Raw genomic sequence first — 19872 nt, 5'->3', positions numbered from 1 at the left:
GCTTCACCCCGGTTAAACCTCTGGAGCAATGTCCCTCAGTGGAACAGACTTTTAAAAGTCCTGATTTTGTGCTCCGTTGCTCCGCTGCTTGCCGGGAGCCGGCCCCTCCCACCACGGTCTATCTTCCCGTCGCTTTGGTTTCACTTCTCTGCCAGTCCTACCTTTCAGAAAGTGGTTGATTTTCTGTTTCTAGAATTGCTGTTCTTCTCTTCGATCTCCCGTTGGATTTGTAGGTGTTTGCCATCTTTAGATAAGCTGTCTAGCTGATCTCCCGCTACCTGAAGTAGTCTCAGCCTGCTACTTCTCTGCCATCTTGAGTCCTCTCCCAAATATGTTTTCAGATTATAAAACTTTAACTTAAGACTTTTATGATGTCACAATTTAAAACACCCTGAAAACACCAACTATAAAGATGTAATACTTTGTGTAATTTTTATATAGTATAGATATTACATAAATTAAAAATCTCATTAAGTTAATACCTTTTTGGTAGCTTTGTGAAAATAAAAAGTAAAATCTATTTTTTGTTTAAGATTTCTGAGTACTTTCCTTCATATTACATGATTATATCTCTAGGTAGTGTAGTCTGAAGTTAAATCACATGGTTTACAAAATAAAATATGGCCTTAGTCTTTACAATTTTTAATAAATACAACTAGAACATGTAGCCTTGGTTTAGGGATCTGTTTCTGGAATTATACAAAGTTCAATATAGATTACAGACCATTCTATTTTTCAGATTTTCAAATAATCATTGCTATAGGACTATAAAATTGATAATGAATCTGATTTAAGCACTAACATTTTCTAACGAAGAAGGCGTTGGATGGTTTACAGCAAATAACCTTCAAGGAACGTATACTTGTGGGCCAAGTATTTTTATCACTTACCAGCTCTTCCTGAAGTTGGGAGATGAGTTCGTCCCGCTCTTTCAGCTGCAGCTTCAGCAGTGAGCATTCATCTTTCATTATATCCTATAAAAACATCAAAGAGACAGCATAATAGGCTTAGCCCTTTCACTTTGCTCTTGATAAGGAAAGTCAGCTTCACACAGTGGGAGATAATTCATATAACTAATGAAACTGAAATTTTCTCTACAGTGTGGTATTTTTCATAATATATTCTAAGTTGCAAAATAAACAAGCTAATGTATCTGAAGATATTATTCTATATATATATATATACACACTTTTTTAAAAAAAATCAGTCTTTCTCTTTGATATTCATTTGTCCATTTTGTTGTCAATAACAGAAACTAGTGAATTATCCTAAATTCTTTCTTCCCATTCTTGTGCATACATAGTTGAGTAGAAAAAGGACTATACTTTAAAAGAGATACTTTTATCTACCATTTGTTCCCCTACTATAATGATATTATATTAATTCCCAAACCAGTTACCATGTTACAGCCTTTGTCTTTAAAAACATTTCTCTAATATTTCTCCCTTCCCCTAGAGCATCTTTGGGCATTTAATCTTCTCACTGGTCAAGTACACTCAGGCACAGCCTCTGTGTACACAATACACCCATATCTAGGGCCTATATTACTGTATGCTGGTAACTCTTGGATAAAATTACTTAATCAAGACTCCTCCATCTTCCAAGCATCAGTCCACAAACAAAACTACTTATTGAACATATACTCACATTGTCCCATAGACATTCCAGGGCAACTATCATTTCATCATTTCCCCTCTACCTGAAAACTTCATTTCTACTTACTTCTCACACCTTCCTAGTTTCTAAAAATACCCAGAAAGCCATCCTATACTCTCAGTTTTTACTCACTCTGAACCAAATCTGATACCTCTCTCATCTCTATTTCTTTATTATGTCTTAGACTCACTCACTCTTCTCTAAACTCATTAACTTACTCTAGGTACTCATTGCTTCTTTCCTGGCTTAATGCAGTTAAGTTCCTAAACTGGTTTTCTATCGCATTCCCAATCTGCCAGAGATATTTGCCTTAATGGGGATAAATTACATTCCTTCTTATTTAACAGCTGATCACCTCCTTCAGGAAAATAAAGAAGGCAACACTCTTTAGCACAGCATATAGTGCCTTTCATTATCTGCTACTTGCCCATTTCTGGAGCTTCAAAGTTTTCATTTCCAACTTTCTTAACAACTTTCACTCATTCCTACAGAACTGAAACACAAGGTGTTTTATCTATCCTTGCTTTACACATCCACGAGTCAGGATTATACAGTCTTCTACCCACAGCACTCCTCTCTTCCCCACAACTGTGCTTTTAGAGGCATTTCAGACACTGCACCTTATTCCACTAGAGAGGTTCCCCTTGTTGGCGGAGTAAGATGTCCCTTGGGAGTAAGGGCATGCTCCATAGCATCTAAATCATACGTCATTTCATGCAATATTAATACTTTACATGCTGTTTGCTTATTCCCCAGCCTCTTTGGACCTTTCTCCCCCTCCACTTCAGCAAACAGACTATTTCATTAGCACCAAACACTGTAACTAATGTGTATAAACTCAAAGCCAGATTTCCTTCCCATAAAATCACCAAATAAGTAATATAAACATTAGAATTCCCACTTTTTCTGAATCTGTTAACTGAACTGGCAAGGAAAACAACAGCTAATGACTTCAAAACAACAACAACAGAATACTTGTTTATTTTGGTTTTCATGGTGTTAATAATTTCTACTTCCTCTAAACTAAGCAACACCGAACATATGATTTGGATTTACTAATTTCTTTCAGTTGTTTACAACCAGCTTGACTGGGAGAGGCTAATTAGCCTCCTTTTGCAGTAGGCCTATTTCTTCCCTAAATCATGTTTTCATAGAGTTTACACTCATTGTTTTTAATATTTATTTTCATAGATTTTAAATATTAATGCAAAGAATGCCTAGCCTGCTCCACAATATAAAGGAAAAAAAATACCAAACTTAAGAGGTAGCTAAAAGAATAATCCTGCTTCTTAGAATCTGAGATCTAGGATCAAATTGTTGGGCTTTCAATTAACTAGTCCTGTGGCTCTGTGCTAGTAACTTTTGTGTGGAGGTTGAAGATAACAGCAGACCATAAACTACCTGATGGCAAATACTGCACTGTACTATTTATATTCCCAAAGCCTTCCATAGTATCTCACTTAAGAAAAATTAATTCTTCTCATAAAATAAAATGTCACAGGTGAGTTCTTCAGGAAACAAATATTGAGGTGGAGTTAAGGGTGCAAATGGTTTATTAGAGATTAAGCCCATGTAAAAAGAAAAGAAAAATCAGACTTGGGTAGGGAGATAGCTGGACCCAGATTCATACCTGACGAGTCCTCTGTCAGCCAAATGAAGAGATCCAGCGCCAAGAGCGCCTGTTAAGGGAATCACAGGTTGAGGAAAAGTGGGCAGGCCCGTATATCACTCCCTGTTCAGTCATTGACTGGGTGGGGGCTGTCTCAAGAGCGAGATCTCAGCTGCTATTTATTCTTTGTTTCAGATCATATTCCACAGATGAGATTGACTTCAGCTAGAAAGAAGAGGCAGGCCCTTAGGGCATGCACTAAGAGTAAAAGGCAATCAGCCAACCACAGGACTTGGAGCTGGGCAGTGAGTCCTTTACTGAAAGAAGATCTGGGCATCTGTCTGAATCTACTACAACTGTTTTTTATAGATTAATTATCAACAATATTTTTTGTATGTTAATTATTTTGTTGATTAATTGATTAATTAATTAATCAATTTAATCAAATTAATTAATATAAAATGGAAGATTCACCTATATTGTGACTAACAGGAATCATGAAAAAAAAATTGGTTTTTCAAAAATACACTCACTTTGTACAATTCTCTCATTTTGTTCCTGGGGAACTTCTTCAAGAAATTCATAATCTCAGTTTTCAATCAGATAAGTGTAATATGTCATTTACATTTACTTATGGAATAATGCATTAATTATTTATGTCATCAGAAGCCAATTTTTACAAAAACATTTATGATGACTATGCCATGAATCTTAGTTATTTCGAGTTTCATTTTTAGTTGTCATATATACACGTGTCAATATTCACAGAAGTATTTGTCTAATACATAAAATAAAATCCCTTGAACAACATTCTTAGCTTAAGACTAAGAGCAATATCCCCTCAATATTCTCACCATGTTTGCAAATTTCTAGGATGTATTTGGAAGGATAATCTACTGAGTTAGAAATCATATTAATGTGTAGAATTAACTCGATTTTAACATTCTTGATTTTTCGAATAACCAGATGCCTGGGTGGCTCAGTCAGTTAAGCATCTGCCTTTGTCCCAGGTCATGATCTCAGGGTCCTGGGATCCAGTTCCGCATCTGGCTCCCTGCTCAGTGGGGAGTTTGCTCCTCCCTCACCCTCTGATCCTACTCCCTGCTCATGCCTGTTCTCTCTTTCTCTTAAATAAACAAAAGCTTAAAAAAAAATTATTCCATTAACCTGTAGGCTAATGTAACCAATTTAACCTTGTACTTATTTAAAGATTTATTTATTTATTTTAGAGAGAAAGAGCACACAGCAGGGAGGGGCAGAAGGAGAGGGAAAGAGAGTCTTAAGCACACTTCCCACTCACTGTGGAGCCTGACACCGGGCTCAATTTCACAACCCCGAAATCATGACCTGAGCTGAAATCAAGAGTTGGACTAAGCTTCTGCTTATTTAAATGTATATTATTCATTGATAGGAAACTACAGATTTTAATAATTATGACATTTTCTCATTCAAGCACAATTAATTTTCAGGACTAAAATGCAATTCTATTTTTTTAAATTAAATTATATTATTTCTAAATTCATTAATTATTTATAAATATGGAATTCACAGTGTGGTAGATTAAAGAGAGCTACAAGTATTTTGTTACTATTCCTACTGAAAGAGGAGGTCAATGCTCTGTCATTGGATCTAGGCTGGTTTTATTGTTTGACCATGAGGATATGATGGAATTAACTCTACATGACTTCCAGGATTAGGTAAGAAAAAGCCTTTCAGATTCCACAACTGATCTCCTACGATGCTCCTTTCTCAGGAAGCCAACAGCCATGCCAAAAAGTAAAACCACATGTACTTCTGTTAACAGCCCCCTCTGAGCTGTGAGAGGATATCCAGCTTCAATTGCCAGCCCTGAGAATGAGCCATTTTGCACATCTAGCCAAGTGGAGCTTTCAAGTGACCAAAGCCCACAACACTATCGACCATAACTGCCCAAGTTGAATTATTCCCAAATTCCTGACCTGCAAACAGTGAACATTTAAAATTATTATTTTATAGAATTTTGGTGATGCACAAGTGGACAAAAACTCCAAATTACTATAATTAGAATTATAGTTGTAAAAAATGTATGCAGCTAGTTTTTAAATATAATTTTTTGTGATTTATGATTTTTGTGATTTAAGTTATAGTTTAAATAGTGCAGTTGTCAAAATAGTTCATTTCATGCATGAAAGGAAGATTTATGACCTCACTGCATAAGTTACTAGAGAAGCAGACATACAGATATAAAAGTAGTTTACAAATTATCTTATTCTTGTACTTTTATTTGATAAATTTGGAAAGTTAGAGCCAGATACACAGATATTCAAGTAATTTGTCCCAAATTCACTTAGCTGACTTCAATCTCATATATTCCATAATTTATTTTTGCCTAGAATTAGAACCAAATCATTGTGTCAGACTATTATATAAACAGAAATCAAATGCCAAAAAAAAGGCAAGTAGAATCCATAAATCATTTTGAAAGTGATCTTATGCTGAAATTAGAAATACAGGTTAAAAAAAATCACATAATTTCTAACTCACAGACCTTCAGATAATTCTGCAGGTAAAATTATTAATGAAATTCTGGGCTACTATTTACAAACACATGTCAAAATTGGTATTAAGTCATCATGGTTCTTTCTATTTATAGACCTCTGGAGGGCTTTACTTTATGATTTACAAGTTATTTCCTCATTCTTGTAAACAAAAAGGTCAAAAGATTTTTAAGAAATAAAGGAAAGAGACAACTTTATCTGAGAAAAGGAGGACAGAATGTTATGAACAAGTAGAAAAAAAAAGAAATAGGAATATGGTAGGAGAGGACAGCAGGGCAGAGGTTACAAAACACAAAATTGTATAATAATAGACAATGTATTTTGCAGCTCTACCTAACTAACTGACCTTCTATAATTCTTATGTTAACTGAGTTTTAAAGTAGCATGCTATCTGCAATACCTGAGCAGCTAGAGAAATAAAGTAGTGTAGGCATATAGTCACAGGAGCATAAGAGGAACTGCTTTTTGAGTATTGAAAACAAAGTCAGAGTGCGTGGGTGGCTCAGTTGGTTAAGTGTCTGCCTTTGGCTCAGGTCATGATCCTGTTGTCCCAGGATCAAGCCCGACATCAGGCTCCCCACTCAATGGGGACTCTGCCTCTCCCTCTGACCCTCCCTGTTCTCATGTTTTCTTTCACTTTCTCTTTCTCTCAAATAAGTAAATCTTTTAAAAAGTGAGTAAAAACACCACTCTAATTCTTTATTATTTAGTTTGAAATAATTGAAAAAAATATAAAACAATTCAATATTAATGCTACATCATGAAAAATTGTTTTTTTATATTCAATTAAAAATATTCTGGATATGACTTTGTACATTCCCTTATGAGATGAAGTAACTTTTCATTTATTTACAGCATATTTCCTAAATATTTTTATAGAAATATAAAAATTAAAAAGGCATAATAAGTGTTAAAAGTACTTTAGAAATACATATTTTTAGCATATAGATCAAATCAGGAAACAGCATTATCCCTTGACACAATGGCATACTGGCTTTGATTTTCCAAAAATCAAAGATTAGCATAATCTTTTCATTTGCAAGTTTTACTCTTAGGAAATATTAAGACTTCTAACTGATCTTTATCACTCAAAAGATAATGATAACGATACCTGATATGTGTATAGGATGGGGCTTTATAATTTGTAGAACAATTTTATGTACAGAATTTCTTTTTACAATAGAATATCTTTTGACCAGTTATTGGGCAAAATGGTAAATTTCTATGATAAATAAAGGCTTGAGGCATAAAAATGAAGCAAAAAAAGCAATTTTAGCAAAGGTCAAACAAAAGGAAATAATAATAATACTAAGATCCTTAGGATGTTTTCCTTAACCTCTCAAAAAAATTTATTGTATTCCTACATTTTTTGGAATCATTAAAAACATTGTTTTTAATGTTTTAATGTTTAATAACCTGAGAAATGTGCTAGGATGTTAAAACAGTTCCATGAGACCATGGGCTTGTCATTTCCACATTGTTAGACTGCTCTTAGATTCACTTTCTTACATCAATAAGAAAAAGTTGGGTTGCATAACTCTTTTAATGTACTTTACCTTATTTTTTTTCTATACAGTAAGTGAAGAGAACATGTTAATCTAAGTCATGATCCTTATAAAAAATATTTACTCAAAGCTTTCACTATTTTATTATTTATTTCATACAATATTTTTTGGGGGGGGAGTGGTTAAAAATAGTAGGAATAGTAACAAAATATTTGTAGCTATCTTTAATCTACCACACTGTGAGTTCCATATTTATAAATAATTAATGAATTTAGAAATAATATAATTTAATTTAAAAAAATAGAATTGCATTTTAGTCCTGAAAATTAATTGTGCTTGAATGAGAAAATGTCATAATTATTAAAATCTGTAGTTTCCTATCAATGAATAATACATTTAAATAAGCAGAAGCTTAGTCCAACTCTTGATTTCAGCTCAGGTCATGATCTTGGGGTTGTGAAATTGAGCCCGGTGTCAGGCTCCACAGTGAGTGGGAGTGTGCTTAAGACTCTCTCTCCCTCTCCTTCTGCCCCTCTAATAGTAACACTTACGAGGTTCAGTGACAAAGGGAAAATCCTGAAAGCAGCTTTGCACAAGAGGTCTGTAACATACAATAGTAGAAATATTAGACTCGAAGCAGACCTATCCACAGAGACCTGTCAGGCCAGAAAGGACTGGCATGATATATTAAGAGCACTAAACAAGAAAAATATGCAGCCAAGAATAGTATATCCACCTAGGCTATCATTGAAAATAGAATGAGAGATAAACATATTCCAGGACAAACAAAAAATAAAAGAATTTGTAAACAACAAACCAGCCCTACAGGAAATATTGAAAGGGGTCCTCTAAGCAAAGAGAGAGCCTAAAAGTAACATAGACCAGAAAGGAACAGAGACAATATACAGTAACAGTCACCTTATAGGCAATACAATGGCAAAAAATCCCCAATCAAAAGACACAGGGTGTCAGAATGGATAAGAAAAACAAGACCCATTGATATGCTGTCTGCAAGAAACATATTTTAGACCCAAAGACACCTCTAGATTTACAGTGAGGGGGTGGAAAACAATTTACCATGCTAATGGACATCAAAAGAAAGCTGGGGTGGCAATCCATATATCAGATCAATTAGATTTTAAGCCAAGGACTATAATAAGAGATGAGGAGGGAGACGATATCATACTTAAAGGGTCTATCCAACAAGAAGATCTAACAATTTTAAATATCTATGCCCCTAACATGGGAGTAGCCAATTATATAAACCAATTAATAACAAAATCAAAGAAACACCTCAACAATAACACAATAATAGTAGGGGACTTTCATACCCCCCTCACTGCAATGGACAGATCATGCAAGCAAAAGATCAACAAGGAAATAAAGGCTTTAAATGACACACTGGACCAGATGAACATCACAGATATATTCAGAACATTCCATCCCAAAGCAACAGAATACACATTCTTCTCTAGTGCACATGGAACATTCTCCAGAATAGATCACATCTTGGGTCACAAATCAGGTCTCAACTGGTACCAAAAGATTGGGATCATTCCCTGCATATTTTCAGACCACAATGCTTTGAAAATAGAACTCAACCACAGGAGGAAAGTTGGAAAGAACTCAAATACATGGAGGCTAAAGAGCATCCTACTAAAGAATGAATGGGTCAACCGGGAAATTAAAGAAGAATTGAAAAAATTCAGGGCAACAAATGAAAATGAAAGCATAACTGTTCAAAATCTTTGGGACACAGCAAAGGCAGTCCTGAGAGGAAAGTATATAGCAGTACAAGCCTTTCTCAAGAAACAAGAAAGGTCTCAAGTACACAACTTAACTCAACACCTAAAGGAGCTGGAGAAAGAACAGCAAAGAAAGTCTAAACCCAGCAGCAGAAGAGATATAATAAAGATCAGAGCAGAAATCAATGAAATAGGAACCAAAAGAACAGTAGAGCAAATCAACAACACTAGGAGCTGGTTCTCTGAAAGAATTAATAAGATTGATAAACCCCTGGCCAGACTTATCAAAAAGAAAAAAGACCCAAATTAATAAAATCATGAATGAAAGATGAGAAATCACAACCAACACCAAAAAATACAAAATTATGAGCAAATATATGCCAGCAAATTTTACAATCTGGGAGAAATGGATGCATTCCTAGAGACATATAAACTACCAAAATTAAGCCAGAAATAAGTAGAAAGCTTGAGCAGATCCATAACCAGTAAGGAGATTGAAGCAATCATCAAAAATCTACCAACAAACAAGAGCCCAGGGCCAGATGGCTTCCCAGGGGAATTCTACCAAACACTTAGAGAAGCATTAATACCTATTCTCCTGAAACTGTTCAAAAAAAAAAGAAAGAAAGAAAGAAAGAAAGAAAAGAAAAGAAAGAAAGAAACAGAAGGAAAACGTCCAAATTCATTTTGTGAGGCCAGCATTACTTTGATCCCCAAACCAGACAAAGCCCCAACAAAAAGGAGAATTACAGACCAATATCCTTGATGAACATGTATGAGAAAATTCTCATCAAAATACTAACCAATAGGATCCACCAGTACATTAAAGGATTATTCACCACAACCAAGTGGGATTTATTCCTGGGCTACAAGGTTGGTTCAACATCTTCAAATCAATGTGGCACAGTACACTAATGTAAGAAGAAGAACCATATGATACTCTCAATAGATGCTGAAAAAGCATTTGACAAAGTACAGTATCCTTTCTCGATCAAAACTCTTCACAGTGTAGGGACAGAGGGTACATACCTCAATATCATCAAAGCCATCTATGAAAAACCCACAGTGAATATCATTCTCAATGGGGAAAAACTGAGAGCTTTCCCCCTAAGATCAGGAACATGGCAGGGATGTCCACTATCACCACTGCTATTCAACATAGTAGTAGAAGTTCTAGCCCCGGCAATCAGACAACAGAAAGAAATAAAAGTCATCTGAATTGGCAAAGAAGTCAAACTCTCACTCTTTGGAGATGATATGATAATTTATGTGGAAAACCCAAAAGACTACACTTCAAAACTTCTAGAACTCACACAAGAATTCAGTAAAATGTCAGGATATAAAATCAATGTACTGAAATCAGTTGCATTTCTATACACCAACAACAAGACAGAAGAAAGAGAAATTAAGGAGTCGATCCTATTTAAAATTGCACCCAAAACCATAAGATACCTAGGAATAAACCTAACCAAAGAGGCAATCATAAAGAAATTGAGGAAGACACAAAGAAATGGAAAAATATTCCATTCTCATGGATTGCAAGAACAAATATTGTGAAAATATCTATGCTACCTAAAGCAATCTACACATTTAATGCAATCCCTATCAAAATACCATCAATTTTATTCAAAGAAATGGAACAAATAATCCTAAAATTTATATGGAACCAGAAAAGACCTTGAATAGCCAGAGGAATGTTGAAAAAGAAAATCAAAGTTGGTGGCATCACAATTCCAGACTTTAAGCTCTATTACAAAGCTGTAATCATCAAGACAGTATGGTCCTGGCACAAAAACAGACACATAGATCAATGGAACAGAACAGAGAGCCCAGAAATAGACTCTCAACTTTATGGTCAACTAATCTTCAACAAAGCAGGAAACAATGTCCAATGGAAAAAAGACAGTCCCTTCAACTAATGGTATTGGGAAAATTGGACAGGAAAAGAATGAAACTGGACCATTTCCTTACATCGCACTTAAAAATAGACTCAAAGGGATGAAAGACCTCCATGTTGAGACAGGAATCTATCAAAATCCTTGAGGAGAATAGAGGCAGCAACCTCTTCGACCTCAGCCATAGCAACTTCTTCCTAGAAACATCGCCAAAGGCAAGGGAAGCAAGGGCAAAAATGAACTACTGGGACTTCATCAAGGTAAGAAGCTTTTGCACAGCAAAGGAAACAGTTAACAAAGCCAAAAGACACCTGACAGAATGGGAGAAGATATTTGCAAACGACATATCAGATAAAGGGCTAGTATCCAAAATCTATAAAGAACTTACAAACTCAATGCCCAAAGAACAAATAATCCAATCAAGAAATGGACAGAAAACATGAACAGACATTTCTGCAAAGAAAACATCCAAATGGCACAGACACATGAACAAGTGCTCCACATCACTTGGCATCAGGGTAACACAAATCAAAACCACAATGAGATACCACCTCACACCAGTCAGAATGGCTATAATTAACCAATGAGGAAATGTCAGATGCTGGCAAGGATGCAGAGAAAGAGGAATCCACCTACACTGTTGCTGGGAATATAAGTTGGTATAGCCACTCTGGAAAACATTATGGAGGTTCCTCCAAAAGTTGAAAATAGAGCTATCCTATGACCCAACAATCACACTGCTGGGTATTTACCCTAAAGATACAAATGTAGTAATCCGAAGGGGTTCATGCACCCAAAGTTTATAGCAGCAATGTCCACAATAGCCAAACTATGGAAAGAACTAGATGTCCATCAAGAGATGAGTGGATAAAGAAGATGTGGTATATATATACAATGGAATACTATGCAGCCATCAAAAGAAATGAAATCTTGCCATTTGCAACAATGTGGTGGAACTAGAGGGTACTATGCTGGGTGAAATAAGTCAGTCAGAGAAAGACAATTATCATATAATCTCTCTCATATAATTCTACATGTAGAATTTGAGAGGCAGGGCAGGGGGTTGTGGGGGTTAGGGAAAGGAAAAAATGCAACAAAATGGGACCGGAGAGGGAGACATAAGAGACTCGATCTCAGGAAACAAACTGAGGGTTGCTGGGGGGTAGAGGGGGAAAGGATAGGGTGCCTGGGTCACGGACATTGGGGAGGGTATGTGCTATGATGAGTGCTGTGAATTGTGTAAGACTGATCATCCACAGACCTGTACCCTTGAAGCAAATAATATATTATGTTTAATTTAAAAAAATAAAAAAAAATAGGAAAGACCCCAAATATCTGTATTTCATTTTTCAAAGCCTTCTTAAAATGATTTTATTTTGTAGGCATAAAGATAAAAAATTTCCTAGGGTCATGGAATGAGTTAGTAAGCAAGGCAAATTAGTTTTCTGATCTCCTACACCCATGGGTTTTATCAAAATCAATTATGAACTCTACTTAAGATATAAATGTCTTATAAACTCATCAGCAATGAGCTTCTCAACAAAGAAAGTCAAGAAGTGATAAAGTGATATTAATTCATATTGCCCCACTGAACTTGCTTGATATAAAATTCTTGGGAAAAAATATTCTTAGGAGATCTTAAGATTCTCTGATACCAACATTTTTTTTTCCTCAGAGAGTACAGACATAACTGTCACATTATACCTGTATTTTTTAAATAAGGTAAGTGATTATGACTTTTCCCTCGGTATAGATTTTATAAGAAATAAAAATGAAATGGTTAGAAATACCCTGTTAAACATTCTTTTCTGTTATGAAATCATGCTTGCTTGCTTTTCATTTTTTATTTTATTTTTAAAATTATGATTATTTTTTAAGTAGCCTCCATGCCCAACATGGGGCTTGAACTCATGAACTTAAGGTCAAGAAATGCATGCTCTACCAACTGAGCTAGCAGGCACCCCATGCTTTTCATGCTTAAATAAGAAACACGGGACCTTTTATCCCTCGACATCCTAAATGAAGTAAGAGAATTACATTTGAACATGACCTCAAGTTTAGTTCCTGAGATGGAAAAGACAGAAGTGTGTAACATTCCCCACCCAGAAGTGTGTAACACAGTTTTTTTACTTTTATTTAAAATGCTATATTGACCCAGTTTTGAGACCGTGGTCAGAAGCCAGTTAGATCCTCTTCTTGAACAACAAATTAAGTCCACATTCCAGATACTTCCCTTATTGGGAACTAACACTTTAGGGCCATTATGTACCAGCCTTACCAAACCAGGTACTAGGCAACTAGGGATAGTCCCCTGTACTCCCCAGAGCTCCTGAAATTATTCAAGTTAATCAGTCTTTAGGGAGCCCTGGAAATCTAGCTAATCCCATGCTGTTTGCCATTACATAAATTACCCCTACAGCTGGAGTTCACTCTGAACTCTGCAGCCTGAGAGCACCTTCCTGCATGGTCCTGCTTGCCAGCCTTCTCTCATTGGGAGGTGTAAGTAACAGAGATGTGGATCTGAGTGTCAGTGTGTTGTTTCTACATCAAAAAAAAAAAAAAATTAAATCTCATAAAAAATAGTGCTGGCAGGTCTGACTGCTGGTAGTGGGTGCCTTCCTGCTATTTACCTGGGGCAAGGGAGCTGAGTCAGCTCTTGGGCCCTGGACATTTATGTCACCCTCGGACAGAGCGGAAGGACAATGTGAATGATATTGGGCATTGCTTGGCAGCACATTTGCCATTTTTTGCATGATAAAAGGAGGAAAAAACCCTTCTAGTTTTATATTTTAATACAGTAAAAATCAGAGAGGGAAAACATCCTTAATATTAGCAGATCCTAAAAAATGGCATAGTATCCTGTTTAATGAAGAATACAGATTAAGTCATGCATTAGGGATGTTGTTCGAGGACACTAGCCTAATTGTAGAATTCTGGGGAGGAGAAAAAGCAGAAAGCTCAACATTGTGCTAAACAGGAATCATGGATAATATAACTCAATGTAAGCAGTAGTTTCAGGCAGTCTGGGAGGTCACAAAATTAAGCTGCAAAAAAGCAACGAATGTTAGCTGACGCAGATCACAGCTACAAAACATAAACCAGTAGTAGACAGTAAGGAAAGGAAAAAAGGTCATGCTTTGTTCTTTTTAGAGCACTAATGGATAGCAACAGCATACATAGTGGTAAATTCAAATACTAATTATAAGTACATTGTAAAGCAGGAGTCTTTTAAGATGGCATATACATGAATTTAGAATAACTTTTTCAACTTATAATATAAACACACTTTTCAATAGTTGCTTATGTAGCAAATGCCTGAATATTCTGCCCAACTATATAATTAACGTCCACTATAAAACCAAATGTTTGGTTTAAAGATTCTATAAATTAAATTTAAGAGTACTGAGAAGTTGTAGATAATCACTAAATAACACTAAACTATCCTAAAAACTATTATGTAGTAAAGGAAAAAAAGCCTACAAATCTAGAAATGTTTTTCATTGCTGTCTCTCCTTTGGGATAGAAAAGATTGCATCTGAGTGTTTTGTCACAGTTCAGCTGTGTGATCTTGTACAAATCAACTATTAATAATGAAAGTACAATTGAAATTCTGAAATAATACACATTTTGCATAATTGTCAGTGTATATTCACATTTTTTACCAGGAAGATGGTATTAACCACATTTTTCAATGTTTTAATAATTTTCCTACACCATAAAACTAAAATACAATGACTGAAATAAACCCAAATCTGTATTAACACAAAACCATGTCTCTCAGTAGTAGTCTGAACTACTTTGGAGAGCCTCAATTTCCCTTATAAAATGGAGATCATGTATGTATTTTTTCCCGCAATGATTCACTAATGTACATAAAAGGGAAACAACCACAATTAGGCATGGTAGATTGAATATCTAAAACAGCAACCCCAAACGTGTCCTGCCCTCATCTTCTCCATGGAAGGATATGATGAGATTGAAGTTTATGCAGCTTACTGTAGTACAGCATGGACAATGGGCTAGTTGGGATAAAGGCCAGAGATAGGAGGCTAATTTAATGATCCAGGTAAGAAATTTTTAGTATTTAAACTAAAATGGGGCAATGGGAGTGGATTTGAAAGCTATTTAGAAGGTGGGTTCTTCCAGATATGGGTGGCACAGCAGGGAAAAGGGAAGGGAAGAGTCAAGGATGAAATAGTGTCTGGCAGATGTATGGGGTGAATGCAAGTGTTGCTCACTCTTGTTGATAGCAAATCTAGTTAGAGGTGGAGGAATTTAAGATGAAGAAAATGCAATGAGTTTAATTTGTGACTCTTTTAACATCCAGCTGAAGAAACATAGTATGGACTGTCCATGTAGGAATGCACTCAGAAGCGAAACATCTGGTCAGGGAGTGGAGATTTGGGAATCATTAGAATATTGTTGTAGTGAAAAATCAATAGTTGAAAGATGAGAAGTGACTATGGAAAAACAAAACAAAACAAATAGTAATTGAAAATGAACAGACTGAGAACAAGGAAAGCATGGTGTCATGATAGTCAAGGCAGGAAATAACTTCAAGAGAGTAAGATCAATTATGTTAGATGCAACAGAGATAAAGTAAAGTGAGGCCTTATCAAAAAGTAAGTCATTGTTGACTTTAACAAAGCAGTTCCAGGTGGCATGTTAGAAGCAGAATCCAAATTACACTGGTTCAGAAATAAACTGAAGATATGGGAGAAGTAAGGAGTTACCAACTACATAATTATCAAAATATAAGCTCCTTCTAGGACTTGTTAGGATTGAAATGGGGTGTTTGTGTGTGTGTGTTAGATGGAAAACCCTGAACAGGTTTAAAGATTGATAACGATGACTCAGTAAGGAGGAAAAAGTTAGAAATACAAGGGAAAGAAGAAATAAGTGAGGGGAGGAAATCCTTCAAGTGTTAGGAGATGAGAACCTCTACATGGAAGTGGTATGAGCTTCCAGTAGGCAAAGAAGCATTCATGAACATAACATAAGGAGATGAAATAATATTTTGTTGATAGAGCTTTAGTGGTAAAAGATCCTCTTTCTAAACAACTTTATGTAATAGACTGCTAAGGATTGAATGGGTTCCCTCAAAATTCATATGCTGAAGTATAAACCTCTAGAACCTCAGAGCATGACCTTGTTTGGAAATGGGGTCATTGAAGATGTAATTGGTTAAAATGAAGACAGTACTAGAATAGGGTAAGCCCCTAGTCCAATATGTTGATGTCTATAAAAAGGAGAAATTTGGACACAGAAAGTACACAAAGAAAACACCATGTAAAGACTGGAGTTAATGTCACAAACCAAGGAACTACCAGAAGCTAGGAGAGAGACCTGGGACAGATTCTTCCCTAGCACCCCCAAAGGCAGCACAGTCTTATTGACACTTTGGTCTCAGAATTCTATTTTTCAGAACTGAGACAACAGATTTTTATTGTTTCAGCTACACAGATTTTTGTTGTTTAAGCTACACAGATTTTTGCTGTTTTAACTACACAGTTGCTATAGTACCCCTAGGAAATCAATACATAGACATAATTTTCAACTGCTACACCTTCTTCTAGATTATATATAAGTAATTGAGTTTATATATAATTTTTCAATAGTTAGTAAAGAGGCAAATAGAAAGAAGTAGGAAAGGATGGAAAAAAGAGAATACATAAACCATGACCTTTCGCTACTATGTCTTTTACCTTCAAAGCTCTCCAAATGCTCATTTTTATTTCCCATACAGGGTAATATTAAATAAAATGGAGGGGCTGGTAGCATATTTAATATAACAGTAGTTCTTTATTCCTTCAGGTTATAAATATAAAGTACTTCTATCTTTGCATATTTAGTTACTACTTGATTCTTGAACAAGTAAGAGATGTAGGTGTCTACTTAAGTCTGTCTCTGTAGCAGTAGTTTTGCCTTTAGTCACATTCAATCATTCAAGTGAACACCAGAGTTTATTGTTGTGGACTTTTTTGCATAATGTGAGGGCAGCCATCACCACATTCTTGTAACTTGACACTCATCAAAATGATCAAATGGTTTTAGACAAGTTAGTCTCATCAAAGTCAAATTTGCTTTGACCACTAATCAGTATGTGAAGTTCATAGAGATACAATTGTTCACATTCCTCTTCATATATAATAAAATGTGGTAAGAATAATGTCACCTTCAACCCTCTTACACTGTTGGTGGGAATGCAAGCTGGTGCAACCATTCTGGAAACAGCATGGAGGTTCCTCAAAAAGTTGAAAATAGAGCTACCTTATGACCCAGCAATTGCACTACTGGGTATTTACCCTAAAGATACAAACGTAGTGATCTGAAAGGGCACGTGCACCCGAACGTTTATAGCAGCAATGTCCACAATAGCCAAACTACGGAAAGAAACTAGATGTCCATCAACAGACGAATGGATTAAGAAGATGTGGTATATATATACAATGGAATACTATGCAGCCATCAAAAGAAATGAAATCTTGCCATTTGCAATAAGGTAGATGGAACTAGAGGGTATTATGCTTAGCAAAATAAGTCAATTAGAGAAAGACAACTATCATATGATCTCCCTGATATGAGGAAGTGGAGATGCAATGGGGTGGGGGGGATAGGGGGATAGGAAAAGAATAAATGAAACAAGATGGGATCAGGAGGGAGACAAACCAAAAGAGACTCTTAATGTCACAAAACAAACTGAGGGGGGATGGGGGGAGGGGTATAGGGAGAGGGTGGTGGGGTTATGGACATTGGGGAGGGTATGTGCTATGGTGAGTGCTGTGGAGTGTGTAAAGCTGGTGATTCACAGACCTGTACCCCTGGGGCTAATAATACACTATATGTTTATAAAAAAATTAAAAAATAAAAAAAAATTAAGCACACACACACACACACACACACACACACACACACAAAAGAATAATGTCACCTTCAGGCATGGGGGGAAATGTAAATAAGCGCCCTGATACTCATACCCATCCTCATTCCATCTGAGCACTGTTGGTTGAAAAGGAAAAAAAAAAAAAAGGAAAGAAAAGAAACAAAACCTCTGATGACTGAAAATCAATGGCCAGACCATAGATATCCATTATTATAATGTCAAAATACTAAAGACAAGCATAAGTATGCAGTATAATTTAAAAAACTGTTATTAAATGATGGTCAATCTATCCAATGAAATACATAACTCTGAGAAAGTCTGGTTATAGAGTCTATATAGTAACCTGAAAAATACACTTTTAAATTTAAACCCAATTTTAAATTAAACCTAGGGGCACCTGGGTAGCTCAATGGGTTAAGCCTTTGCCTTTGGCTCAGGTCATGATCTCAGGGTCCTGGGATCTGCTTGGCGGGGAGCCTGCTTCCTCCCCTCCCCTCCCTGCCTCTCTGCCTACTTGTGATCTCTTTCTCTCTGTCAAATAAATAAATAAAATCTTTAAAAAAGAGAGAAATTAAACCTAAATATTTATTCAAGATATTTAGCAAACATGTGACCTGCTAAATCTATGGCAACATGGTGGTACAGTCTCAGAATAACAGTATATTCAAACAAAAATATTTTGGAACCAAAAAAGAAATTCAAAACAACCAGAGATCTTCATTTGCATATCTTGATCATTATTTCTAGAACACAGAGTTTACAACAATAATTTTTACTATTATACTATTCTCTTCTATCAGTTTCCCAGAGACACTTCAGTGGTTCTCCTAAGTGTCCTATAGCCCTTGCATAGGTACTAGGGATCTTCCAGCTCAACTTCCCTTCTGATTCTGAATCATAAGAACTCTTGAGAATGTGTTTGATAAGGAAGTCCTCCATCAGAGGGTAAAGTGGAAAAGAACTTAAGTAAAAACCCAAATTATTATCTTAGATTTTTGTTTTAAATTTATTTATTTGAGAGAGAGAGAACACACATGTGTGCTCAGGAGGATGGGGGAGGGGCAGAGGAAGAGAAGTAACAGACTCCCCACTGAGCAGGGAGCCCTACCCAGGCCTGGATCCCAGGACCATGAGATTGTGACCTAAGCCCAAGGTGGACACTTAACTCTGAGCCTCCCAAGTGCCCCCCAGATGTGAAATTATTTTTAATGAATAGAAAAAAGGCAACTTAAAAATTTTTACATAAATACCCTCCCCCAGCACCACAAAATTAAAACTATGTGAATATTTACTAGACACCAAAAACACAGAGTAAAAAGGCTAAATTATAAACACCTGTAGGGAAAGAATGGTGTTTTTGAATCCTTTTGATACTAAGTACTCTTTACACATAAGAAAGTAATAAGTGTTCTGTTAATTAAGCTTAAGAAAGTATACAAAAATTGTTCAAAAAGAGATTAGTGTAAATCTATTAAAATGTTAAGATTGTAAGGAAAATAAATGACAACTTATGAAAGTGTACAACTTGAACATAGTTTTAAATGGCATTGGACTGAGATTTAGAAAGCAATATTTTTAAAGGTGAATGGTACCTTACTTCTGTCAATAACTGTCAAGTTATTTTGCTTGAACACAGAAACTGTAGTTGTAATTCTTGAGGTCTTTATTCTGAACTTGTCACAGGAGATTTGCACTTTAATAGTATTATATTATCTTGAAAGTAACAGACCTTTCTATTCACTTTGACTATGAACTTAAATATGATTTCTGTTCTTCTATTGCTACTTTAATTTTGTCTACTGTGCAGGACCTAACACCATAAGTAGAGAGCCAGTCAAGTCATAGGATTATTACACAATAAGAAGAAAAGAAAAGGCACAGAAAGAAAGAAAGAAAAAAAAACAACCCTGTATTTTAAAGAAAGCCAATGGCAAGTACATGAGTAGCAAACTAATAGGTAGTCTTCAACTGCATGGGAAGACTTTACCTAAATCATCTGGGGAATATTTAAAAGATTTACAGTCTCTTCCTCCCCCAACTGC

At 35.7% G+C, this 19872-nt stretch overlaps 1 protein-coding gene across 3 annotated transcripts in view; it reads right to left on the bottom strand.

Moving 5' to 3' along the window:
- The window catches only part of CCSER1 (coiled-coil serine rich protein 1), a 760495-nt gene that overhangs the window by 115404 nt on the left and 625219 nt on the right, over positions 1 to 19872 (bottom strand). For all 3 annotated transcript variants that reach the window (XM_047717985.1, XM_047717986.1, XM_047717984.1), the window contains exon 8: positions 891 to 974. In XM_047717985.1, coding sequence (XP_047573941.1) covers positions 891 to 974 — 84 coding nt within the window. The remainder of the gene's footprint in view (positions 1 to 890; positions 975 to 19872) is intronic.

This window comes from Lutra lutra, chromosome 2, assembly GCF_902655055.1.
Source record: "Lutra lutra chromosome 2, mLutLut1.2, whole genome shotgun sequence".
Classification (NCBI taxonomy): domain Eukaryota; kingdom Metazoa; phylum Chordata; class Mammalia; order Carnivora; family Mustelidae; genus Lutra; species Lutra lutra.
The sequence above is the reverse complement of the archived record's forward strand: the minus strand, read 5'-3'. Positions and strand labels throughout refer to the sequence as shown.